Source organism: Nelumbo lutea, chromosome 6, assembly GCF_056320005.1.
Source record: "Nelumbo lutea isolate HS-2025 chromosome 6, American lotus-T2T, whole genome shotgun sequence".
NCBI lineage: Eukaryota > Viridiplantae > Streptophyta > Magnoliopsida > Proteales > Nelumbonaceae > Nelumbo > Nelumbo lutea.
In genome coordinates, this window is record NC_142689.1 from 21,831,390 (window position 1) to 21,858,325 (window position 26,936).

Consider the following 26,936-nt stretch of genomic DNA (forward strand, 5'->3'; position numbering starts at 1 on the left):
GACCTCAAATCGATCCTTTTGAATCAGATTAAAAAATAAAAAATAAAAAACAATTATGGATATATCTCTACCAACATATCGGATGTATCGATATTTCAAACCTTGATTGAAGGGAGCAAGAATTAATTGAACGCTATGACTGTTCCAACTGGATGCCGAACCCATGATAATGTTTACATTGAGCCCATGAATTTAATTCAACTAATCCAAATTAGGTTAGCTTAGAGCTAGGACATGCATCCGACCACCTTTGCATTTTCAGATTAAAACTTAAAAAGTTAAACCCTAAAGTCTAAAATCTGAACTCCATACCCTTAAATCCTAAAAACCCTAACTCTCTATAAAACAACCCTTAAACCCTAAAACCATCACAAATCTTAAGTCTTAAAACCCTAAAACCTAAATCCCTAAACCCTTAAACCTTAAATTTATTTTTATTGTATAAAATGACTTTGGTACGACGCATGTCCTCCAACCCTGTAATTGGTCCATCTTACAATTTCCTTTGGTTCTCCACCTTTGTCCATACCGATGTTTTTCTTTCATCATTGACCCGGAAAGTTGGACCAGTCTTGCCAACATGACACAGCCCAACATGAAGTTAGTGGACATACCTGGGCTACTCATAAAAACCCAACCCAATCTTAGGCTGGGTAGTAATTTTGGGCCCAAGTGCTTTACTAGTTGTTGTATGGGCCGGGCTAGGCATCTTACTCTGACTCATCAGTCATCACAAACAAAACCCTAAAACCGAAAAGATCTCTGTGTTTAAAGAGGCAAGAGGAAGGAAGGTAGTCTTCCAGTGCTGTCGCGGCGCCGAAACCGAAACCACATCGTAAGGCATTCCTCTTCTTTTTTATCTGCAGATTTACAGATGTTTTGCTAGTTCTTATATCTTTTTGTCAAATTGTTTGATCCGTTTCATCGTTTAGCGATTAGATTTCGATTTTTTGTTTTATCATTTCGGTTTGATCCTGCAATTTCTCTTTTATTTTTAGGGTTCGTTTTATGGAACCCTTTTCTTAGTTAGTGAAATGGGTGGTGTGGATGTTTTGGTCTGACGTGTAGTTTGTTGATCTTGGAAGAACCGGAAGACATGGCGGTACCTCTGTTATCGAAGAAGATTGTGAAGAAGCGTGTCAAGAAGTTCAAGAGGCCGCAGAGCGACCGGAAGATCGCGGTCAAGGTATAGTTCCTTCTGTTAGCTCAACTTAACAAACGACTCTGGATTTTTGTATACCGAAAATGTTTGTGTGTCAGGATGAAGTTGGGTACAGAACTAGTGACGTAGCCTACTAAGTTGTACTGTATAAATTGGGGAATGGGTTTTTAGGATTAGAATCAGAGGCTTAAAACAGTTTTTCGATGTGTTTTCCGGGCTTGTGAGAGGGATTAGTCAAGAAAACTAAGATAGCCTATAAGCCTTTGCAGAATTTATTTATTTATTTTACTTGTTATTTGGTGGCACTACTAATGAATTTGTAATTACGTTATATGCTGAGTCATAGATTGAGGATTTCTTGTGTATGCCCCTCTTGATGCGATTGTCCTTATCCGGTTGATTATTCAAATTGAATAGAGGTTTTTTAAGAACTAAGGAATTTTAAATCTCCTGCAGTAATTTTTTACTGTTTCTTCCTTTGTCACCTTAGCATGATTATATATGGCATCTCAAATGAGTAAGTTGTTATTTCATGGAGGTTATGAAGTTGAACTCCATATTTAGCCAAACCAGGAATGAATTTCATATGTTATAGATTTTGTCAAGTATGTTTAGTATCGATATATGAATAAACTTACTATACCTCTATAATAGGGCTGTGAATGAGCAGAGGCTTGAGTAAAATCTTGCTCATCTGACCTTGGGCTCAGGAAATTTAGGATGGACCCATGCTCAGTTGGGGTTGTAAGAAATCTAGGATGATGACTACTGAGGTACATGTTCAGTGTGTGAGGTCACAAATGATTGTATCTCAGCTTATTGATGTCTCTAATTTGTATTATGTAATGTTTTAGTTGTCAATTGTGTTATTTCACTTTATTTTAGTCAGTCATGCATTATATTGTGTTTTCCTTTAATTTGTAAACCTCCATTTTCAAGAGGAGGAATTTATTTTATATAAAATGAATAGGAGAAGGATACCAAGGGGGAAGGAGGGGGTCTCTCAACACCCAAAAGGAGAAAAATCATAGAAAAAGACAAGGCTCTTATTTTATGATATTCCTTTACATTTTCTTCATGTAGATGGCCTTTTCTTTCAAATATACAAAGAGGGTAATCGAGCAACAAGTACACCATTTCATATCGTTGTGGGAAACTGGGAATGAAAGAAACACTATGTTTAAAATCATTTACATTCTCAAAACTTGCTCAAATTACAATTGACAATCGAGCAACAAGCACATGCCAATATTGATAAAATAAGACAATTTGAGGCTAACAGTTGCAGTGCAAAAAATGTTGTTCTTTAATACCTCAAACTTGAAGGTCTCACCAATGAATGTGCTTCTGCATATTGGTGCACCTATCATGTACCTACCTATTTCCACTGTGACAGTCTTCAGCCAAATTTTTGAAAAGTTATGCTTTGATCGTTACCTTTATGCTAAAAGACATGGCATATGGTGTATGTGGTACTTACTGGAGTGTTGAGGCCTTTCACTGGCTTTGGTGTTTGACCACTGATAATGGGTTTCTGAGATTTGCTGCATTAATGGTTAAACTAGCAGCTGACATCTTTGTTTAATATCTTTTAAGTCCTACATTTTATATTGTGGTTTATAATCTCAGCATGAGGTACAACGATCTTTGTGTCCTATTGCGTCACTGTTTGGTTGATAATTCATGGTTGGGTTTAATGTGTGCCCATGACAGCCAAACTGGCGTAGGCCCAAGGGTATTGACTCTCGTGTCAGAAGAAAGTTCAAGGGATGCACCTTGATGCCCAATATCGGTTATGGCTCAGACAAGAAGACTCGCCATTATCTTCCAAATGGCTTCAAGAAATTTGTGGTTCACAATGTGAAGGAGCTTGAACTTTTGATGATGCATAATAGGTAATAAGCTGTCTGAACTCGCTTTGCTTTTTGCTATTATATTTAAACAATGGAGATCACAATATTTCCACTCAATTCTTATACTTCTCTTTTGATGTTTGTACACAGGACCTACTGTGCTGAAATTGCACACAATGTGTCTACAAAGAAAAGAAAAGAGATTGTTGAAAGAGCTGCTCAGCTTGATGTTGTTGTCACAAACAGATTGGCCAGGTTGCGCAGCCAGGAGGATGAATGAGCTAGAGTCATCGAGTATCCCAAGTTCACCCCTGTAGTACACTAGGTTGAAAGTTTCCAAAGAGAAGGTTTTCCTTTTATTTTTTCGGATTTTTTGTTCATGTTTTACTTCAAATTTTGCTTTTTAATCATCCTTAAAGCTATAGCTTCCATTGCTTGCTGGAGTTTGCTCCTTTCCCAGGTCAATTTGTTGTTATTTTCAGTGTTGATTAATGGCCTATTGTCAACTTTTTGAATCGGTTGATCATAGACTTGTATTTTCAGTACCAGTGGCAATGCTATTAATCAAAATGACGGAGTACCAAGTAGAATATGGTGCAGGATGTAGGAGAACTACAAGTAATTGATTGGAGATACTTGTTGCCGGATTTACCCAGCCACAAGGAAAAGCTATCCATTAGGGATTTTTTTTTTGAAATGGTGCACATTCCATTTTCTTGATAGAGGTTCATAGCAAACAAGTTCTTCCAAACTACAGACAAAACCCATTGGATGAATGCAGCTTTCCCGTATTTTGAGGATGTTTGGTACGATTGCTGTTTCTGTTCCTACTCTACCTCAAACGATTGGAGTGATAAATAAAAGGGTCAAGTACACTGCAACCAAATGTAGAATTCTGAATGACAGCCCCCCCATAGTCTACTAATAGCCCCTCTTATAAACTGCATACTGTCCGTGAATTTGGATCAATTTACAAGCCCCGTCATTCTACCCCAAGGATACGTTTGTTTGGGGTGGAAAATGGAACCGGGGTAAACTTTACACCTCGGATCGGTTTTACATTCGTTCGGAAAAAGTAATTTCACACCATAAATCAGTGTAAAAATTCTTTTTGAATTTTTTTACACCGATAATTGATGTAATATATACATCGAAATTATCGATGTAAACGTCTCTTTCTTCCTTACTGTCTCTCTTCCTCTCGCTCTCTTCTTTTTCCCTCCTTTTTCTTCCTCCCTGAGCGGCAGATCTGAATCCACCTCCTCTTTCATTCTCTCTTTGTCTCACAATGTAATATATACATCGAAATTATCGATGTAAACATCTCTTTCTTCCTTTCTGTCTCTCTCTTCCTCTTGCTCTCTTCATCTCTCTTCTTCTTCCTCCCTGCAGCGGCAAATCTGAACCCACCTCTTTCATTCTCTCTCTTTCTCTCATCTCTTCCTTTTTCTCTCACTGTTTCACCGATAATTGATGTAATATATACATAGTCGTTCTCACGATTCTGCTTTCTCTCAAGATCTAAACCCTCAAGACAAATGGTTTCGCTGATCATGTCACGTTTTAGGGAAGCCCGAACCGATGGACTTAGTGAAGCTTTTAGTGTTTTCCACCTTGTATGTACTCCAACTGAAGAGATGAAGAAACTTGTTTCGGAGAGCTACGATTTTGTCGAATTGATTTCTCTCTCTCTCTCTCTCTTCTCCTTCTTCGCCCCTTTTTCTTTCTCTGTTCCATCACCACCGTTGCAAGGTTACAATGGAGGATCTGAACCCACGTCCAACCTTTCTCTCACCATTTTCTCTCTTTCGTTCTTTCTCTTTCTCCTTCCTCCGTTTTTTTCTTCTTCTTCCCCTATTTCCCTCCTCTGTAGATCATCTTCTCCTCCTCTGCACAATCTCACCGAATTTAAACCTTGACAACCAAACATGGTCGGTGTAGATCGTCTTCTCCTTCCCCAAACTTTAGAACATCCATTCCAGGTTCTTCCGTGTTGCCATGCTCGCACTGAATTTTAGAACAGAGCAGAGTGTCAGACTAGAGCAGAGTTTCACTTTTATATCGGAACAACCAAACAACATGAGAGAAAATTTCCAAAATACCCGGGTTCAATTTTCCATCGATCACTAAACTGGAATCAAATTTTCCATCGGTGTAAATTTAAACTTACACTTAAAACAAATAAGTTAGAATGGTTGGGCTTCAGGGCCTTAGAGCAATACAAAGAGCCTCTAACACGTGCATTTTTTAGATATGCCTGTTTCAATCATATACATGCGTAGAAACTGTTGTATGCCAATATGTTTAGTTAGTATCAGTAATCGTGCCAATCACACCCTTGTTGCTTGATTTTTTCACGAGCCAAAAAAGCTAGATTCATGGGAAAGCTTCTTATCTGAATTAACTAGAAAATCATAGTTTAAAATTTTAAAAGATGGATCATGTCATAATCATATTTTTAGCATAAAAATATATGTTTGGGTTGATACAAAATAAGAGAGAAACAGAAAATTTTCGTTATTTATTAATTACTTTCTGTTATACCATACAAGACAATAAGAGTATAAGATTAAGCTGAATCAAATGACTTTTTGTATCTCTTGTCAAAAATCACAGCAATAAGATTTTGTAACAAGGTTTCGGACAGTCGGATTGTTCATTTGTTCGGTTTCAAAATTGGTTAGGTACCGGTTATATGTGTTACCCTCAAACCATTATTTTTCCCTGAACGCTTTAACTTCGAGGTATACCCACCACTGATAAAATACATGGATCCCATACTGAGAGGTTGAATAATTTTGGGGCCTTGCATTTTATGATGACTGATTTGCAGTGCTATAATTGGTTTTGCAGCCTGCTTGTTATAATTGGTTTTACAGCCTGCTCAACTACTATTGCATTCTGCTAAGTACAGTATCGTCTTAGTGCATCTCTCAGCTTGCGCCTATCTTGCTACAGGATCGTCGGAGGTTTTCAGTAAGCAATGGTCATCACAGCGTCACTTAGGGTTTCGTTTCCGTGTATTCCTACTGTTAAACCCCGACAGAATTTCACAACTGAGAGGTCGATTCTAATGGACAATGGACGCATGGCTCTTGGGTCCTCACAAATCATTCGAGCACAGCAGGTGCGCGACGCCCTTTCAAATTCCACCCAAGTCAGCTGGGCTTCGTTCCTTTTTGATTTATGGTCACGGTTTCAGTTGATAAGCCTTGAATTAAAACCGTTGATTCTTATTCGAACTTAAATTTATTTTTTTGGAGTATTATTTGATTTTTGAGGTGCTTGGATTGGCTTTTTATAAGTTATTTAGATGTTTTATTGAATGATGAAAGAAAAAAAGATCTTTTGGATTAAGCTCTGATGACAACTACGAAGTTCTTACTTATAGAGCTCTAATCACCGTTGCAGATATTGTTCTCTGTGTAACTATAGAATGTTCCCAACTACATGGGTCGGCTACATGAATCCTGTTTCACCATTCCGTTAACTTTAATGCCATATCCATTGTTAAATTATGAGTATTACTTTTATCAATTTATTTCTGGGTCATATTAATTATTGGAATTTGGAAATGCGTAGAGCCGCCTCTCCGTGCTGTACAAAATCAAGGTGATTTGTTTGGAGATGCTCAATGATATAAACTACTTAATCCAACTAACCAAATGGTTTAAAATTTCATTTGGCTAAAGTTATATTGATGCCTATCTTTTAAGCAGTTATATTGTTTTCCTCCCTACACCTATTTCTGCCCTGAAAACGGGTCCTGCAGCTGATTCATACTGTCCAGCCTTCTAATGGGGTGTCCAGTTGATAATATCTATCCATTTTTTAATTATATAACCCATATGATGCCTACACAAGAAGGCTTATTTTGAAAATGTGGCTATTTCTTTTGAGCTGGTTTGTTCCCTTAGATAAAGGGCTGGGGAAGGAATTTGGAGAATCCTTTTGACCTGCAAACTAACTTACCATGTTAAAGATTTTTAAGTCATTTAGGGAAGGTCAGTATACAACCTGGCTAATGTATGTATATATGAATGCATATGTATATAATAACTTCACCAAGGCCTAGAACTTAGCCCTTATTTGTTTGCACTAGTCATGGACAAATTGGCTTAACATATTCAGGAGGAGGTCCCATGGTGCATGTTATTTACTGATGGCATGGCTTCAAAAAAAAAATACTGATGGCATAGTATTAATTGATGAAACTAAAGAAGCATTAAATGTGATATTAGATTTATAGATAAGTACCTTAGAAACAAGAGGTTTAAAATAAGTAGGATTAAAACAGAATTCATGCAATGTAAATTTAATAATAGTGGGAGCGAAAGTTAGGGTATAGTTAGGATTGGAGACTGAGAGATATTTCAATATGAGCTCTTCCATTACTTTGGTTTTACAATCCACAACAAAGGAGAGATTGAGGAGGATGTAGCCAACTAGCCTGTAGAATTAAAGCAAGATGGGAAAAATGGAGGGTGCATTTGGAGTCTTATGTGATGGGAGAATACCACTTAGGCTAAAAGGAAAATTTTATAAAATGGTTATGACGTCAGCAATGTTCTATGGAGCAGAGTGTTGGATGGTCAAGAAACATCCCCAAAAAAATGTGTAGCAGAAATATAATTGACGAGATGGATGAGTGGGAAAGCTGGAAAGTATAGGATTAGAGTAAGATGGTCTGGGCACATGTAGAGAAGAACATCTACAATACCAGTAAGAAATGATTTGTTATAAATTGAAGGGGCCAAAAGAGCTAGGGGCAGACCAAGAAGGATATGGGTTTAGGTAGTGATTTAAGAATCCATAATTTAACAATGGATATGACACTGAATATTATTAAATTTTCTTATTCTTTTAATATTTATTCCTTGATATTCTTAAGAAAACTAATGAGTTTTATTATTTATTTGAAAGAAATAGAAAGCAGTACAACTCCTTGCCTCCTTACCCTTTCCAAGGAGAAGGAAAGGTGATCACTGTCCTAGAACTGACCAGATAATGCCCTAAAACAGTATCATATGATGTTACTCCAAGTTAAGAAGATCCAAGTAGATATGTTGTTTATTAATATTTACTCCTTTTCTCACTAGGCTATCTGCCAATGTATTATCTGTTCTTGGTATCCAAGCAAGTGGTTTAAGCTGGTTGTCAAGATTTTCCTTCTCTCCTAGGAGATTCTTTGAGTCCATGGACATTTGAATTGAACTTGTATAATCCTGTTTGAGAGGCCCCTTCTGTCCAAAACTGAGTTATATCCTATATTCCTACCTTCAGACCATGTACTCAAGCTCTTTCTTCCCTAGTCAAGCCCCCATGTCCTTTTGACCCTGAAAACATCATGTAAATTTCACCAATTCCATGTCTAAATGCCCCACAATACCTAATGGCCCTGAAGTGCCTAAGGAACAGCCATTAAAATTCAATTTGGATATTCTTGAAGTGTAGGCTTCCATTTGTTTAATGCTGGGATGCATCAAGCTGTTCTTTAGTGAACACTCTGTTCCAGTGAGGTCAAAGCTAGAGTTGTGAAAGTTCTTGGTTTCTGTTTTTGATAATGTTTAAGACAAGAATAAAACCTTGTATACATGATTTTCAAAAAGACACTGCTGAAAAATTTCAAAATATGTTAAAATTCAGATTAAGTAAGAAAACTGATAATTTTCTACAGGCAGGAATTGCAGACAAATATACCATAAAGTTAATGGTGCTTGTTTGAACCCATTCGATTTATTATAGAAATTAGAAAAGGAATTCCTCGTAAATGGAAAGAAAATAATACCTTGATTGTAATAATGAGTTAGTAGACAAGGCCACTTATGCCCTTTGAAAAGAAAACATTTCTAACTCTTAATTAGAGATAATCCTTCTTTATAAGAAATGCATTTTACCCGAATCAGTAACCAAAATTAATTCTTGATAAATCATTTAAGTGGTTCTAAAATTATATTATATTTCATTTGTGTTGGTAGTCAGCGTCAAAGGATGGAAATTCTACACTTCCTCCAATGGTTGATTCCAAAGCTAATGCACTTGAGATCAAGGAATGGGAAGCAGGAAGACTTCTAGATGAAATAGCTTCTAGTCAGGGTATCAGAATTAGGAGACGGCCACCCACTGGACCCCCTATGCATTATGTGGGCCCCTTTGAGTTCCGGTTGCAGAATGAGGGCAATACTCCTCGTAACATTCTAGAGGAAATAATATGGAACAAGGACATTGAAGTATCAGAAGTATGTTTATGCTCCGTTTCATACTCTTTTTCTTTTTCCATTATAATGTGATGGATTCACCCCTTATATTCCTTCATTTTTTTTTTTTAAATTTCCAGTTAAAAGAAAGAAAGCCATTGTCTGTTCTGAAGAAATCTCTTGAGAATGCTCCGCCTGTTAGAGATTTTGTCGGTGCATTGAAGGCATCTCATATGCGAACTAATTTACCAGCTCTAATAGCTGAAGTAAAGAAGGCTTCTCCAAGCAGAGGCATATTGAGAGAGGATTTTGATCCGGTAAATTTTCTATTTGTGTACGTATCTCTACAGTGTTGCATGGGCTTTCCTAAATGGTTGAAGTGTCTGTGTTGGACACAAATTGGATTCTGACACTTCTTAGATTCTTATGGACATGCCCACAAGTTTGTGTTTTTCTGTCTTGCCAAAGTCAGATTCCCAGACAATTTTTCTGTCTTGCAGTTGCACCAAATTTGTGCTGATTTGTGTTTCTACCTGATTATTTGGCAATCATTTGTCTCTGAATTCATGATCTGAAACAGATTCAAATAGCTGAAGCTTATGAGAAAGGAGGAGCTGCATGTCTTAGTGTTTTGACAGATGAGAAGTACTTTCAGGTAGATTTGACTAATTGACATTTATGGGGTGGAGAGATGTAGTTTTTTTCTACTAACATCAATTGAAGAAAGGTTTTTTCGACTAATTGGCTCTTTCTTTTGTTTTTCTTTTCTTCACTAATGAAGGGAAGCTTTGAAAATTTAGAGGCAATACGGAATGCTGGAGTAAAGGTCTGCCCTGATAGATATGTCTTCTAATCTTTCTTATCAACACATATTATCTTTTAAATACAACCTTCTCACTTCGAAAAGTTATGTAGTGTCCTCTTCTCTGCAAAGAATTCATCATTGATGCCTGGCAAATTTATTATGCTCGGACAAAAGGGGCAGATGCAGTTCTTTTGATTGCTGCTGTATTGCCTGATCTTGACATAAGCTACATGACTAAGATATGCAAAATACTTGGCTTGGCTGCATTGGTGGAGGTCTGTTGATTGTTTTCCTGCCACATACTTTATTATTTTAGTAATTGCATTGTTTTCTTCACATTTCTTCTTTTTATACGTACCATTTCTCCAGAAAAAAGGAAAGAAAGATTCAATATTCTGTTTATTTAACATGGTTAGTGTGTAACTAATATCAAGTTTTAGTGAATTGAGGCCAAACTGACAGCAGCTACTCTTTGGTCCAAATAGACTGATTTTTTTTGTTCCTTGTAATGCTTCTAAGTAATTATTTGCAAGTTTTTATTGAAAAAAGGAAAGTTGACAGACAATCTATTTAACTTTTCTGAAGAGATACAACATCATCATATTTGGTTTATTTATCTTCATTTGGGCCTATTTCTGTCATTTTCTATTTGCATTCCTTTTATGAAAGAAAAAGGTATTGCTCTTGCAGTGATTAATTGAATGCTATTGTTTGCATGGTTTTCTTTGTATTTTCTTTTTTTGTTTTACCCTCTTAAGGCGCACAATGAAAGGGAAATGGATCGTGTTTTAGGAATTGATGGAGTGGAACTCATTGGCATCAACAACCGTGACCTTGGTAATCTCTCTCTCTCCCCCCTCCCTCTTTATCAATGGCTAGCTTTATGAAGTGGTTAAATCTTGGGTGTGGGAACACAGGATCTGTAGATAGGTCTGGGGCTCCTATAACTTGCCAAGTCTCCCTTGTTTTGAGCATTGAACCCACCGTCAGATTGGTCCTCCCTAGTAAATCAGCTACACCAAAAAATAGTATGCATAAAAGGTGTTATAATAATCTGATTCTACTGCATTTAATTGGATGAAGAAAAATTCCTTTTAAAGTTAAAAAGATGGCCTACAGATAATGCCCAAAATTTGTCTAAGAATCATCTTATTATGTTAGTTCTTGGTATTTCCAATCTTTCATTTAGGACCTATTCAGTGGTGGTCATGATTCTTAAAATATGAGACCGATGAGAAGTGATGAGGCCCAATCCTTGTGGAATTCCACTTACCCAAACCTTGTCCTTGACTCTATGGTTTTTATTTTTCCAATCCAAACTTTTTCTTTAACAATGACATCATCATCATCATCATCATCATCATCATCCACGCCTTATCTCAACTATATGGGATCGGCTACATGAATCCTATTTCGCCAATCCATTCTATTTAAAGCCTTATCCATTATTAAATTATTAATGCTTAAATCATTTTTTACTACTTCTACCCATATCCTTTTTGGTCTACCCCTAGCTCTTCTAGCCCCTTCCACTTGTAAAAAATCACTTCTTCTAATTGGAGTTGTTGGTGGTCTTCTATGCACATGATCAAACTATCTTAGTCTACTCTCCCTCATTTTGTCACCTATTGGAGCTAATCCTAGGTTTCTATGGATGGTTTCATTCTTGATCCTATCCTTCCTAGTTTTTCCGCTTATCCACCTTAGCATTCGCATTTTTGCCACACTCATTTTTTGAACATGTTGTTTCTTGATTGCCTAAAACTCTCTTCCATACAACATAGTTGGCCTTACAACTTTTAAGAGGTATTCTCTTATCACACAAAAGTCTAGATGCATCCCTTCATTTTTCCCAACCTACTCTAATTCTTTGGGTGACATCCTCTCTATCTCTCCCTTGTTATGAACTATTGAACCAAGGAATCGGAAATGGTCACATTGAGTAATATCTTGGTCCCTAATCCTAAGTGTCTCCTGATTTACACTCCTATTATTACTAAATTCACATGTCATATACTCTATTTTAGTCCTATTTATTTTAAAATCTCTTGTTTTTAGGGAATTTGTCCATAGGTTTAATTTTGCATTTAATCCTTCATTAGTTTCATCAATTAAAACAATGCCATCTAGAAACAACATGCACCACGTAACTTCTTCCTGAATGTGTTTAGTCAATTCATCTATGATCAGTGCAAATAGATAAGTGCTAAGTGTTAAACCTTGGTGAAGACTAGGGGTTGCCACAAGCCGAGCTTCTCACAAGCTATTCGAGCTCAGCTCGTGAAAAGCTTGGTTTGGCTCGGTTTAAACTGAGCTTCGAGCCGAGCATGAGCTTGATATATAGGCTCGTTTGCTAATTGAGCCTAGTGTAATAAATAAATAATTTTTTATTACATACATATACAAAAACATATACATATATAAATATATATATATAATAAATAATTTTATTATATATAATAGTGTTTTTACTTTTATGTATAATAGTAAATATTTTTTATAATTCTTATTTTTTGTATGTAAAATAAAACATTTTCATATGTATGTTTTTCGTTTTTTATATGTATTATAATAAATAATTTTTGTAATTCTTAATTTTTTGTACGTAAAATAAAACATATTTTTATATGTATAATTTTTATTTTTTAGAAAAAAACTTGGCTTGTAGTCGAGCTCAAACTTGCGAGCTTTGAATCGAGCCGAGCTCGAGTCTCTAGATCGAATTGAGCTCGAGCTCAAGCTCTAGCCTAATTCAATTTCAGCGAGCCGAACTTGAATAGCCAAGTATTTGGCTCGACTCGACTTGAATCCACCCCTAGTGAAGACGCATCTTAATTGTAAAATTTGCAGTATCTCCTGTTGGTGTTCTAACATTGGTTGTTACCCCTTCATACATATCCTTAATTAGGTCTATATACCTATTTTGAAACCCTTTCTTTTCCAAGACCCACCATATTATCTCTCTAGGAACTCTATCATAAGTCTTTCTAGATTAATGTACACCATATGAAGATCTTTTTTCTTCTTTGAACGTTTCTATTAATTGTCTCAAAATTTATATAACTTCCATGGTTGTTCTCCTTGGCATAAAGCCAAACTATTCCCTAATACACTTGTTTCAAGTTGTAATCTTTGTTCAATTATTCTCTCCCAAAGTTTCATAGTGTGGTTCATGAGAATTATTATATCTTTGTATATCACCTTTGTTCTTAAATATAGGCACCATTGTTATTTCTCTAATCATCATATATCTTTTCTTTTACTGTTTTATTATATAGCTTAGCGATGGCAACCCTACCTCTCCCATCCCTTTTAACATTTCTATTAGACCTTATTAAGTGCCTCTTTTACTTCAGAATGTCTAACTATATGAAGGTATGCATTATTTTTAACACTATTAGTATTGCTAGCTTTTCCTCTGTAGTCGTATGAGACTATTGATAGCCCAAGCTGTGGTGTATAATCAACAGAAAATTAAGAGGATGAGAGGAGAGAATGAGAGGAGAGAGAAAAGAAAAGAAGAAGATTTCGAAGGAAGGATTTTAGAAAAGAAGAGGATGCTTAATTTGCCGCCCCCCTCTTTCTATTTATATCAATTCTGAAGTAAGGATAAGACTGCTTACATGGCAAAATTAAAATCTTAATAAAAAACAACAATTAAAGTCCTAATAAAAGACTAACAACTAATTGTGGACTGACACTTAAATAACTAGTAGTTGTATACGAGTACAATAGAAAGAGGTGGGGACCACATAGTAGTTGTATACGAGTACAATAGAAAGAGGTGGGGACCACATCAGTGGTTTCTACGCTCCCCCTCAAGTTGGGAATAAATGTTTGTCATTCCCAACTTGTAGAGATCTGCTTCTAACTTCTTCTTTGAAACTGCCTTGGTGAGAAGATCAACAAGCTACATGTTGGAGATAATATATGGAAGACAAACTTCTTGAGATGCAACCCTTTCCTTAATAAAATGTCGATCGACTTCAATATGCTTGGTTCTGTCATGATGTACCGGGTTATGAGCTATAGTAATAGTAGCCTGATTATCACGGTACAACATTAGAGGTTTCTCATAGGTAATACCCAATTCATCAAACAGTGATTTCAACCATAGTATTTCAGCCACACCATTTGCCATGGACCGATATTCAGCTTCAGCACTAGAACAAAAAACAACATTTTGTCTCTTATTCCTCCAAGAAACAATGTTACCTCCTACAAAGGCACAATATCCAGAGGTAGACATTCTATCATCAACACAACCGGCCCAATCTACATCCGTGTAAACTTCTATCTTCATGTGATTATTATCCTTAAATGGTACACCTCTGCCTGGACACCTCTTTAAATATGCCAATATCCTCTCAACAGTAAGTAGGTGGGTAGTTCTAGGAGAGTGCATATATTGACTAGCAACACTGACTGCATAGCTGATGTTTGGTGTAAGACAAAGATATAGTAGTTTACCAACTAATCTTTGGAACATTGCTTTATTTTCAAGAGGCTCTCCACCTTCTGCACTAATCTTGTGATTCTGTTCAATAGGTGTATCAGCTGGCTTAGCACCCAACTTTCTTGTTTCTTCTAACAAATCAAGGACATACTTCCTTTGAGAAACAAAGATTCCATGCTTGGACCGAGCTACCTCAATACCCAAGAAATATCGTAGCTCTCCCAAGTCCTTTACCTCAAATTCTTGATGGAGAAGTTTCTTAAGAGACTCAATTATTTCGCTGTTATCATTCCCTGTTACTACAATGTCATCCACATATACAACAAGTAGAGTCAAGGAAGTATCAACTTTCTTAATAAACAAAGTGTGATCTGATTGAACCTACACATAGCCAAACTTTTCAAGGGCTTGTCTAAATCTATCAAACCAAGCTTTGGGGGACTGTTTTAGTCCATACAAAGCTTTATTCAACCGACAAACCTTCTTATCTGTCTCTGTACTATAAAAACCAGGAGGTAACTACATGTACACTTCTTCTTGCAAGTCTCCATTGAGGAAGGCATTTTTAACATCCATTTGGAACAAGGGCCAAGAGTAACTGGCTACAAGAGATAATAACACTCTGATAGTGGTATTTTTTGCTATTGGTGCAAAAATCTCCAAGTAATCTATAGCATAAGTCTAAGTAAATCCTTTTGCAACTAACCGGGCCTTATACCTTTCAATGGAACCATTAGCATTATGTTTCACAGTAAACACCCATCTACATCCAACTGTTTCTTCCCTTTGGGTTGATCAACTAGCTCCCAAGTATTGTTTCTCAGAAGGGCATCCATTTCTACCTTCATTGCATCTTTCCACTCAGGAATGGTCAGGGCTTCCTGTATTGTTATGGGAATGGGAATATCAACAACTGATGTAAGAAAAGACTTATAAGAGGGAGACAGGTGATCATAAGACAAGAATTGTGAGATACAATGGGTTGTGGATGAGGTGCAATGGCGTTTGCCTTTACGGATTGCAATGGGAAGGTCAAGGTCATTCAATGGAAGTGAGGGCTCAGAAGATGGAGAAAGCTCAACAGCAGAAGTCTCATCTGTAATGGGAGCTGGAAGAGATGTAGTGCCTGGATCTAGATCTTCAGAAGGAATTGGGGTTGGCCTGGACTGTTGATGACCGAAATCAACCTACCTCCATCGTTTGTGATAAACTCTCAAATCCCGACATTTTTGACAACCCTCCCCATTACACCCCTCTCCACTCAATGGAATAGGTAAAGGGACTTTTGATGTGTTAACCCCAATCGTACTACTCTCCCCCTAAGAAGAAACCCTAGAGTAATAAGGTACATCCTCAAAGAAAGTAACAATCATGGATACAAATTTCTTTCTTGAAGCAGGTTCGTAGTAGCAATATCCCTTTTGAGTTTGTGCATAACCAAGGAAAATACATGTTGAGGCTTTAGGGTCAAATTTGGAATAGTGAGGGCCAAGAATTTGCACGAAGCAGGTACAACTCTTTATCAGGATATAAAAGAGTGAATGGAGGTTTCATGTTAAGAACCCGTGAAGGAATTCGGTTGATGAGATACACAGCTGTGAGGATGGCATCTCCCCAGAAATGTATTGGCACATTGGAGTTGAATATGATACTTCTAGCTACTTCCAATATGTGCCTATTCTTTCTCTCAGCCACCCTATTCTACTGAGGGGTATGAGGGTAGGTACTCTGATGGATAATTCCATGGTCAAGAAAATAAGAGGCTAGTGATGTTTTAAAGTATTATCTCGCATTATCGGATCTGAAAATTTTGATTTTTACCCCAAACTGGGTTAAAATCATCTGATGAAAGGTCTGGGTTAGGGTAGGGACCTCATCTTGAGAACGCATCAAAGAAAACTGGGTGTAGTCATCAACAAACAACAAGAAGTATCTGTACCCCCCCATAGCAGTGATGTGATATGGTCCCCAAACATCGGTATGCACAATGTCAAAAGGAACACTACTTCTCTTATTACTTAATGAATAAGTTGTTCTACAATGCTTTGCAAGCTTGCAACTTTCACACTTTAAATTGGACATCTGGGTAGATTCAAATAAACCAGGAAACAAGCTTTTCAAAGACCTAAAGGATAAATGACCCAACCGGTTATGCCAAAGCATGACTTGACCAATAGACTGAGAAACAGAAGATCCTCTAACTTCACTACCGTTCCATTGTGAACTTCCTCCAAGCAGATAGATTCCATTTGTCTCACGACCAGTCCCAATCACCTTCCTTGTCTCCAAGTCTTGAAAAACACATCGATCAGGAAGAAAGGTTACTGAGCAATTCTGGTTTTTAGTAATGCTACTAATTGAAAGTAAATTGGTGCTAAGTTTAGGAACATGCAGAATAGAAGACAGGGAAATGGCACTAGACAACTTGGTGTCTCCCTTGCTAGAAATGGGAACAAGTGATCCATCAGCAATAGACACCTTGTCTTTACCAGAGGATAAGTGATAGGTAGTAAATAGTGAAGGCAAACCAGCCATATGATCAGATGCACCTGAGTCTATTACCCAACAATGTTCAGTGTTACCTGGAACTGAATCATGATAAGCTGAGGCCTGTGTACCAGAATGAGCAAATGCTGAAGTGGGAGGAGCCGATGTTGTAACTGGCTGAGATGATGATGCTGAATTACCAACCTCCTTTTCCAACTGAGTCAAGGCAGCTCGGGCAGCAGCTAGAGTGTCTAGTGGTGCTGCTTTTGTGCCTGATGAGGTTGCACAATCAGTAGTAATAACTGTATTAGCATTCCCCTTTTTGTTCTTGAGTTTTGCGGGAACTAGATGAGGATGTAGCTTCCAACAGGTTTCTTTGGTATGCTTAGGTTTCTTGCAATGTTCACATATTAGGTCCTTCTTGTCTTCCTTCTTCATATCTCTCTCCTTATCCCCCCCAAGCTTGGGTTTAGTTGCTGCTAAGGCTGATTCAAGTGGCGAATGCTGTAACATAACTTTCCTTCTACTTTCTTCAATGTGCACTAGAGAGTAAGCTTGTGATAGAGTCACACTGTCTCTTGTTAGAAGTTGTCTCAGAATGTCATACTCAGAATTCAGACCAGCTAGAAACTCAAATGCCCTATTGGTTTCAACCTGCTTTCTGTAGGTTTGTGCATCCTTCTGGCTTTCCCACTCAATTGTTTCTAAGTGATCAATCTCATGCCACAAGGATTTCAAGGTGGAAAAATAAACCGAGACTGGCTTCTCTCCTTGCTTAAGGTTACTCACCTTACATTTTAACTCATAGGCCCTAGCAACATTGAGGGGTTGGGAGTAGGTTTCTTTCATGATATCCCAAATTTCTTTAGCTGTTTTTGCTCATAAATAATTTTGGCTGATATGTGGTTGCATGGAGTTACACAACCATGTCATAACCAAATAGTTCTTCTGAACCCATTTGGTATATATTTGGTCCTCCTTGGCTGGTTCCTTGACATTAACTTAGCTTTCCTCTACCCTCAATAGCCATCATGGCTGATTGGGCCCATTCTAGGTAGTTTGACCTATCAAATTTTACAGTGGTAATCTGAAAACTGTTCTCAGGTATGCTACCAGCACCACCAGCCCCTAAATAGTGTTCCCCTTGGCTCTTAAACTCTATTCTTTGTCAAGAAAAGATTAACAAATGCCTTTTGTATCACTAAGACTGGATAATTACACCCAGAATTTGCTATCAACCAAACCTACTTTATCCTTCTAGGTTGGCAATCCACCCAAAAAAGATAACCTTCCAAGTACAACTTTGAGTGCAGGGCTGAGAGTGCAAGGCTGAAACTTACTGCAGCCCTAGAATTGGCGATAGTCAAGAAACTAGAATCTTGAACCTAGAACCAGTCAAAGGTCAAGAAACAAGCCAAGAACACAACCAGCTCAGCCACACCTCTTAAAGTAACCAAAAAACTATTCTTTTAATGTATGAAGAACAGTTCAGGAGGAAAAAACTTTTAGTCGAACCTTTGAATATCCAGAAAAGGTAATCCTTTTAATAGAAAAGATTGACTTACTTCAGCAAAACTCTGGCCGCAACCTTCAAAGATAAGTCTGAACCCTAATCTTGAGGTTTTTCCTTCTGACTTTCTGGCCGCAACCTTCAAAAACAAGTCTGAACCTAATCTTGAGGGTTCTTCCTTCTGACTCTTCCTGATTGCTGGTCATCCTCTGATGCTTCACCAACAATCTCCAAGACTCATCCGGTGATCCCTTTTGTTGGAAATTTTCCAACCCTAGGAAATTCTTATGCAGCCGGCCATGTCAGACTATCATAAGATTTCCTAGGTTGGCTCTGATACCATGTAGTCGTATGAGACTACTGACAGCCCAGGCTATGGTGTATAATCAACAAGAAATTAAGAGGATGAGAGGAGAGTGAGAAGAGAAGGAAAAGAAGAGAAGAAGATTTCGAAGGAAGGATTTCAGAAAAGAAGAGGATGCTTAATCTGCCGCCCCCTTCTTTCTATTTATATTAATTCTGAAGTAAGGATAAGACTGCTTACATGGAAAAATTAAAATCGTAATAAAAGACAACAATTAAAGTCCTAATAAAAGACTAAAAGACTGAAGTCCTAATAAAAGACTAAAAGACTGAAGTCCTAATAAAAGACTAAAAGACTGAAGTCATAATAAAAGACTAAAGTCCTAATAAAAGACTAAAGTCCTAATAAAAGACTAACAACTAATTGTGGACTGACACTTAAATAACTAGTAGGTTGTACACGAGTACAATAGAAAGAGGTGGGGACCACATCAGTGGTTTCTACATCCTATTAGCACCCTCTCCCTGTTGTTCATTTAATAATTTTTCAAAATATTTTTTCCATCTTTATTTAATTTCCTCATCTTTTACCAAGTCTCTTTGATTTCCATCTTTAATGCACCTAGGGACCTAACATGGTTTAGATCTTTGCCTCTCCTTTCTCTCAGCTTGCTAGTTTATAAATTCCTTTTCCTCCCTCTTTAGTGCCTAATTTATGGTAAAACTCATCACAGGCCCTACATTTAGCTTCACTCACTTCCTTTTTAACTTCTTATCTTATGGTTTTATATTTTTCCCAATTTTTTGCATTTTTAGTTTTTTGCCATTCTTTGTAACATGCTCATTTTAATCTGATTATATTTTGAACATCTTTATTCCACCACCAAGTTCCTTTAGTACTTTTTTCCTTTAAATTCTCCTAAGACATCCTTTGCTACTTTATTTATGTTGTTTTTCATTTCAAGCCAAATACCATTAATCTTTTCATCTAAATTTCAACTCCCTTCTATTATCACATGTTTCTAAATTGAACTAGCTTTTCTCCTTTTAGGTTTTCCCACCTAACTCTTGGACACCTCTCTCTCTTCCATTTACACATCATTCATTTGGTTTTCTTAGCAAGGATAAAATCTATTTGACTTATGTTTGATCCATTTTTAAATATTATTAAGTATTCATCCTTCTTTTGCAAAAAAAAAAAAGTGTTTAAAATTGCCATATCACAATGATATCTGGGGTTTATTTTCTTTTGGATTTTTTTTAGCTATCTTCTTTTATGATGGTTGTGTCCAAACAATTGAAGCTTTTTTAGTTAGATAAACTTCCAAATATGCATTACCATACTTTATTCATTCCTTACTTAACCTTATTTTAGAAATATATATAGCTGGATTTTCAACACATTCCACTGCTCTTTTAGGTATTGACATGAGGGAATGAATACCATGTATCATATGCCATCCACTGATAACATAACATTTTAGATGTGTACCTCTTTCCATTTAGTTGTCACATTGACAATTAAACTTTTTGTTTGGCTTATCCACAGAAACATTTGAGGTTGACATTAGCAACACAAAGAAACTTCTTGAGGGAGAGCGTGGCAAATTGATCCGGCAGAAAGACATAATTGTAAGTAATCTTTTCACCAGTATCATTATTATCTTAAGGTATAGCAAATTTATCTCCCTTATTTTCCTTCAGTTTTTCGAAATTTTTGGGTGGGTAAGGGTTACAAGTATTGTTATGTTTTGTGTTACCATGGGATTTGATTTTTGTTATTCTTGACTCTTCAGGTGGTTGGGGAATCTGGGCTGTTTACTCCAGCTGACATAGCTTATGTACAAAAAGCTGGAGTTAAAGCGGTAAGACAACAAAACTGTATATTGATTGTGAGTATTGATTGTTTCAGAGCTCCAAATGGCAATACCTGTTTTGGTGCTAGCTGTGAAAACCTGATCTGGACAGAAAACTGTTGAGTCTAGCAAGTCATACTTCAGTGGTTTGACTGTTGGTATATAAAACCGTGATTACAGAAGTAAAAGATTGAAACAGAAAATGACATAGAAAATTAAAATCACCGAATTTCCAATGATTACTCTACAATTTTCAGGTAGTTTTGGCTATGGAAAAATTGAGGACTAACCTCGACTGCTTCAGCCTTCAGGAACCCATTTGACGATGCAACTATTGAACCATCATGCAGGGTCCAGTTTTCTATCATTTCTGGCCCTCCTGAGGATCCAACACATTGATGTGATTTTTTCAAGATGAAACCAGAGATGCCTCCTGATCTGCATGTTACTTTTACCTTTGATAAACGATTATGTGGTCTTAATTTTCTCTTGAGAGAAGAAACATATCCCCGATAAGCATTTTGGTGTGTTCATATTGCATGTCTGAGATTGCTTTGGCTTGGTAGATCACGGCATGCATAATGCATATGCATGGTATGCCCATATCACTATCTGTATCCAACGTTACACCAGTTCATGTGTTGTATATCCTTTGCAGATTTATGCTTGTATGCATATAAATGCTTGTGTGGTTGCATTTCTGTATTTGAGACAGAGATACATTTTAGTAGTTCTAATTGAATTTTCAATGTTGTCTTTGTAGGTTTTGGTTGGGGAATCAATTGTTAAACAAAAAGATCCAGGTTTAGGAATAACTGGACTATTTGGCAAAGCTATATCTTCATGAGTACTATCAACTGCCTGCACCATTTTTGTTTTCCTTATTTTCCTTTTCTTTATTCTAGCTTTGTGGAAATATAAACTGTTATATTTAATTTTTTTTTGATAGGTTATAAACTGTTATATCTATTGAACTCTGAAAAAGTAATTTAGTTACCGTTATGCTGAATTCACTTGTATTTATAGTTGGGAGGCTTCAAAAAAACCAAAAGAAAATTGTACTTGTAGTTGGGATGTTCTTTATGCCATATCCATGAGGTTGAAGGTTTGATCACCTAATCTGGTATAACTTCTTTAAGGTTCACACCATCACCTTGATTTGGTTATGATAAGGTGACTACTGCACCAGTCATGTTGTTCTGGGTTATGTCATTCATGTATGGATATATAAGATCATGGCAGAAACAAAATTTAGAATATAAGATCGTGGAATTGATATTTGAATTGCTTTAAGATAGAATCTACCACTAGTTCTGGCTGATTCTAGCTGCTTCTGCCAAGGCTTGGAACTTAGAGAGGTTTCTGTCTCTGGAAACCTCTGCAAGATATCATGGACAATAAACAATCATTAAATCAAGTTGGTGAAAATGATTTATGCTTATTATGTTTGAACTTGTTGTCTAGATGGAGCAGGGTTACAATAGGATATGGTGTAGGTATGAAATTCAAACAGAAAATTAAAATAACAAACATGGATAGGAAAAAATTTAGAAGTATCCAGGTAAAATAAAACCTATCTGTCCAATTAAGGTAGAAAAATAGTCCCAGAAAAACCGAGATGATTGACCTGTTCATAGCTTCCTAAGAGGTGATAGTGGGATTAGCCGAAACTAAAGCTTGCTGACACAGGAGCCTCCATTTTGCATGAAGCAACTACAAATGCCAAATCTCTTGAATTGGCCTTTGGTGAACTGTGCCACCAAAAGTCTGTAGACATTTCATTTTGATCAACAAGGGAAAGACTGATCAGTAGAGAATATTTCATATCTTATGCAATAGATTTGAAGGAAAGAAACTATTTTACAAGCCACTCCGAACCTCAGTCCACATTGTGGGCTTGAAAGGTTTGTTGGGAACTTGGGATGACAAGCATCACGATAAAAACCCATTGCAAGCATTTATCTATTATCACGATTTAGATAAAAAACAAACTTAGAACTTCTACTCAAATCAACTTAAACAAAGAACTGAGATTATGAACTCTATCAAGGGTAAATAGGTTTGGTTCTTGTTAGAGTTAGCCGAATGAGGGGTAGATTAGTCTTTTCTGTCAGTTTAAGTTATGTGCTTATGTGGCAGTTCTAATTAGACTTCCTGTCCCATACTTAAGTGGGGGCTGTTTAGTCATTGTACTTAAGTTAAACTCCTAATCCATATTATGGTCGACTGGTAGGGTTTAAGCTACCAAGTTCGACCTTCTTCTTCTTCTTCTTCTGCTCTTCATCCTTCACTTTCTTCTGGTTCGAACTGTTGAAGCCACTGAACAAACATGGTATCAGAGCAGGACTTTGCTCTCTAAGTCTGCTCCTCTCTGATCGTGACTCTTTTTTTTTTTTTTTTTATTTTTTTTTATTTTTCTGGACTGAGAATGGAGAACACAAACTCGACCTAGGCCTGAGAACACTTTGTTCCTTCTTCCTCTGCTCAGAACTTGATTGCTTTTCAAGAAAATAATTTCAGAATTAAGTGGATGGTCGACTGAAGCTCTCCATTGAGGTTGGTTTCTTTTTTTTTTCTGTGCTGTTGGTATTTCTAGGTTGAAAAACTTCAAAATCTGCTTGGACTGATCAGAACCTAAAGAACTAGGTTGTTTGTAGCCTTGGTTCTTGGCAAAAAGGTCCAAGAACAGGTTGTGTTTACAGTGACCGAGTAATGTAAGGGTATGTTTGCCCTTTTGTGTGGGTCTGTAGATTCAAAGCTGTAAGGTTTTGAAACCTTTGTTGGTCACGAGTGACCTGAATTGACTGACAGAATACTGCAGTGGTAGTAGTTGATGGTTTTGGACTTGTATTGCTTTTGAAAAGGTTAGATAGACCTGTACCATGTGTGACGGCTATGGTCGTATGGTGGTGCTTGTGATGCTCGCCCTTTATTGAGCAGCTTCAAGAGGACTCGTATGTGGTTAGTGAGCTGCTGAGTTACTGTCATTGTGATTTATGGTTCTATGTAATTAGTAGTGGTGTGAACAAGAACAAAATGTTTGTGCTTTTGTGCTGGAAGGAATGGCCGAATTGTCTACATCAATTTTCTGCCTTGTTGCTGTCTGAATGTTGGTTTACCTTTTGTTCTTTAATCTGAATGGTGGTTTACATAGTGGTGATTGATTGTGACTGGTTGTGAACCTATTATTTGTGTTTGGAGACTACTGTAGTGTCTAGAACATCAAACTCCCGACAGCAGTACTTGGTTGGTGACTGGGGATTCAACATCAGAAGTAGCATCGGAAGGGCATCATGGCAGCAACTGGAGATGGTTGTAGTGATCAGAAACCTAGTGTAGTGATTCCCTCTGACTATCTGGGTGTGTAGATGACTTCAATTAAATTTAATGGTTTGAATTATGTGCCATGAGCCAAGTCGGTGGAAGTTTTTCTCAAGGCAAAGAGGAAAGTGAAGCATGTGAAGGAAGATAAACTATCATTTGACTCTTCAGGGTTTGATGATTGGGAACATGAAGATGCCCAAATCATGACATGGTTATGGAATAGTATGGAACCCAAAATAAGTGCCAATTTTATTTTCTTAGATACAACTAAGGACATATGGGAACATGCTAAGAAGCTTTATTCTGGGTAGGATAATACTACGAGGGTATATAAGCTCTATTAGGAGTATTTTGATCTGCAGCAAGGGAATAAAACCCTAGAAGAGTACTATGCCATTATGAAAAACCTTAGAAATGAACTAAATGTCTATTATCCCCTAACTTCGGATGTTAAGGTTCAGCAACAACAGAGGGAGCAACTAGATGTCACTAGGTTCTTAGTGGGGCTGAAATAAGAGTACGAACCAGTTAGAGCCCAAATATTGGGTGGCTCTACTCTTCCTACACTTGAGGAAGTATTTGCAAGGCTTCGCAAGATCTCTTTGGGTTCTATAGAGAGTACCACACCGTCTGACAAATTAGGATTTGTGGCAGCCAGAAGAGGTGGACATGGTACTAAAGGGGGAGGACATGGATCTCGAGGAGGTTGTGGTGGTTTCATGTTTGGCCGTGGTGGTGGTCGTGACTCGGGGGGAGGCCATGGTAAAGAAAAAGGTAACTCTACTAGGAAGTATACCCATTGTGGCAGGGAAGGACATTCAGTGAATTTTTGTTATGATCTCCATGGCCCACCTTCTACATGGGCTAATCGTGCAGTAGTTGGTGGGGTTGATGTCAGTGATAACCAATAACCAGATCTCACACCTTCCACATCTACATCTGTTTTCGGGAAGGAGATGATGAGTGTACTGCACGATGAGTATGAGAGGTTCCTTCAGGCTACTTCACAACATACTACAACCACCCTTGCTCACTCAGGTATAGCTTGTCTGGTATCCAAACCCTCTCCCTGTATTATTGACTCTAGAGCCTCTGTCACATGGCCGGGACTCCAAGTGTGTTATCTTCCCTTGAAACTTTCACATCTCAAACTATTACCCTTGCCAACGATTTCTCTTCTCCCATATGTGGTGTTGGTAATGTTGACACGACATCTCTTTCATTATCATCTGTTCTTATATGTACCTAAATTTCCATTCAATCTTATGTCAGTTAGTAAATTAACTAAGACCCTTAATTGCTTTATTACATTTTTCCCTTCATTTTGTGTTTTTCAGGATCTGAAGACTGGGAAGAAGATTGGTGGAGGGCATGAAGTCGGTGGATTGTATTATCTTGACGATGTTGGATCGTCAGTTGAACTTCAGACTTCCCTCACTCCTCTACAATGACATTGTCGGCTGGGACATCCATCCCTCAAGGCACTCGAGATACTGGTTCCGTCTTTGAGTCATTTGTCATTTTTACAGTTCGAGTTGTGTCAATATGGGAAACACCATCGGGTTTTCTTCAGTCCTAGAGTTGATAGTCGTATGTTGAGTCATTTTGCTTTAGTTCATTCAAATGTTTGGGGTTCGATTAAAGTAGAGTCTTATAATGGTTGTAAGTATTTTGTCACTTTTATTGATGATTGTTCAAGGATGACATGGATTTATTTAATGAAAGAAAGGAGTGAATTATTTTCCATTTTTCAAAAATTCCATGCTGAAATACGTATGCAATTTAGTGTTCCAATCAAAGTTCTTTGTTCAGATAATGGTCATGAATAGTTCCTCATTTCTTTTCAATAGTATTTAGAGCAACATGGCATCATTCATTAAACTTCATGTGCATCCACCCCTCAGCAAAGTGCGGTGGCCGAACAAGAGAACCGCCATCTCTTTGAAACTGTTCGGCCTATTCTTCATCATATGAGTGTTCCTAAATGATTTTGGAGTGATGCTATTAATTGGATGCCCTCCTTCGTCTTTCATGGTCGGTTTCCCTTTTCTATTTTGTTCCCCACCTTGTCTCTCTTTCTATTAACACCCCGGGTCTTTGGCTATGTGTGCTTTGCTCATAATCTGAGTTCTAGGTTAGACAAGTTGGATGCACGCTCTATTAAACGACCACCGATCCGTCATCTCCCTCTTCCAGTCCGTGATCCCGTTTTGGTTGTTCCAGTTGGGGCTGAACTTTCATCTCCTCTAGTGCAGATTCCTACTAAATGACCACCGATCCGGCACGTGTATGCTCGTCGACAGACATCGACACCTCCTCTGACTTTTACCTTGTCTACGGATCTTGTTGTTGCTCCTGTCTCAGAATCTTCCAAACTTGATCTTCCCATTGCTTTACGGAAAGGTAAACATAGTTGTACCCTACATCCCATTTCTAATTTTGTTTTAGTCTCTCACCTTTTCGCTTCACATCGCTAGTTTGTTTCTCTATTGTCATCTATCTCTATACCTAAGGATGTTCATGAGGCTCTTACTTCACCCGGGTGGTGTCAAGCAATGGATGAGGAATTCTCTACTCTTCAGTATACTCACATGTAGGAACTCACCACTCTTCCTCCAGGTAAGCATGTTGTAGGTTGTAAATGGGTGTGTACTGTTAAGGATGTTCATGAGGCTCTTACTTCACCCGGGTGGTGTCAAGCAATGGATGAGGAATTCTCTACTCTTCAGTATACTCACATGTAGGAACTCACCACTCTTCCTCCAGGTAAGCATGTTGTAGGTTGTAAATGGGTGTGTACTGTTAAATACTTGTCGGATGGCAGTGTGGAGCATTTGAAGGCTCGACTTCTTGTTAAAGGTTATTTTCAGTTGTATGGGGTGGACTATATGGAGACCTTCACTCCAGTGGCGAAGATTAGTTTAGTCTGTGTCTTAATTTCCTTGGCAATTAGGTATATATGGAGCAACCACCTGGGTTTGTT

General features: G+C 37.5%; 2 protein-coding genes across 10 annotated transcripts; both read left to right on the forward strand.

Moving 5' to 3' along the window:
* The first annotated feature begins 648 nt into the window (after positions 1-648).
* On the forward strand, positions 649-3,585 carry LOC148847875 (large ribosomal subunit protein eL32z). Of its 2 annotated transcripts, none has more exons than XM_088950553.1 (4): positions 649-835; positions 1,086-1,186; positions 2,876-3,057; positions 3,166-3,585. In XM_088950553.1, exons 2-4 carry the CDS (start codon positions 1,097-1,099, stop codon positions 3,293-3,295), a joined length of 402 nt encoding a protein of 133 aa, XP_088806679.1. In that variant the 5' UTR covers positions 649-835; positions 1,086-1,096; the 3' UTR covers positions 3,296-3,585. The 2 variants fall into 2 exon arrangements, with proteins under 2 accessions (XP_088806679.1, XP_088806680.1); XM_088950554.1 differs by having other exon boundaries at positions 723-835; positions 1,069-1,186.
* A 1,392-nt stretch (positions 3,586-4,977) lies between these two features.
* Positions 4,978-25,710, forward strand: LOC148847876 (indole-3-glycerol phosphate synthase, chloroplastic-like). Of its 8 annotated transcripts, XM_088950552.1 has the most exons (12): positions 5,592-5,759; positions 5,869-6,142; positions 8,994-9,254; positions 9,353-9,529; positions 9,793-9,867; positions 9,994-10,038; positions 10,128-10,292; positions 10,776-10,854; positions 20,323-20,405; positions 20,570-20,638; positions 21,393-21,476; positions 25,291-25,710. In XM_088950552.1, the coding sequence occupies exons 2-11, from the start codon at positions 5,999-6,001 to the stop codon at positions 21,474-21,476; spliced, it is 1,182 nt and encodes a 393-aa protein (XP_088806678.1). In that variant the 5' UTR covers positions 5,592-5,759; positions 5,869-5,998; the 3' UTR covers positions 25,291-25,710. The 8 variants fall into 8 exon arrangements, 6 of the variants coding, with proteins under 6 accessions (XP_088806676.1, XP_088806675.1, XP_088806678.1 ...); XM_088950550.1 differs by lacking the exons at positions 5,592-5,759; positions 25,291-25,710 and adding an exon at positions 4,978-4,997 and having other exon boundaries at positions 5,974-6,142; positions 21,393-21,748; XM_088950549.1 differs by lacking the exon at positions 25,291-25,710 and having other exon boundaries at positions 5,517-5,699; positions 5,974-6,142; positions 21,393-21,748.
* Positions 25,711-26,936: the final 1,226 nt, after the last annotated feature.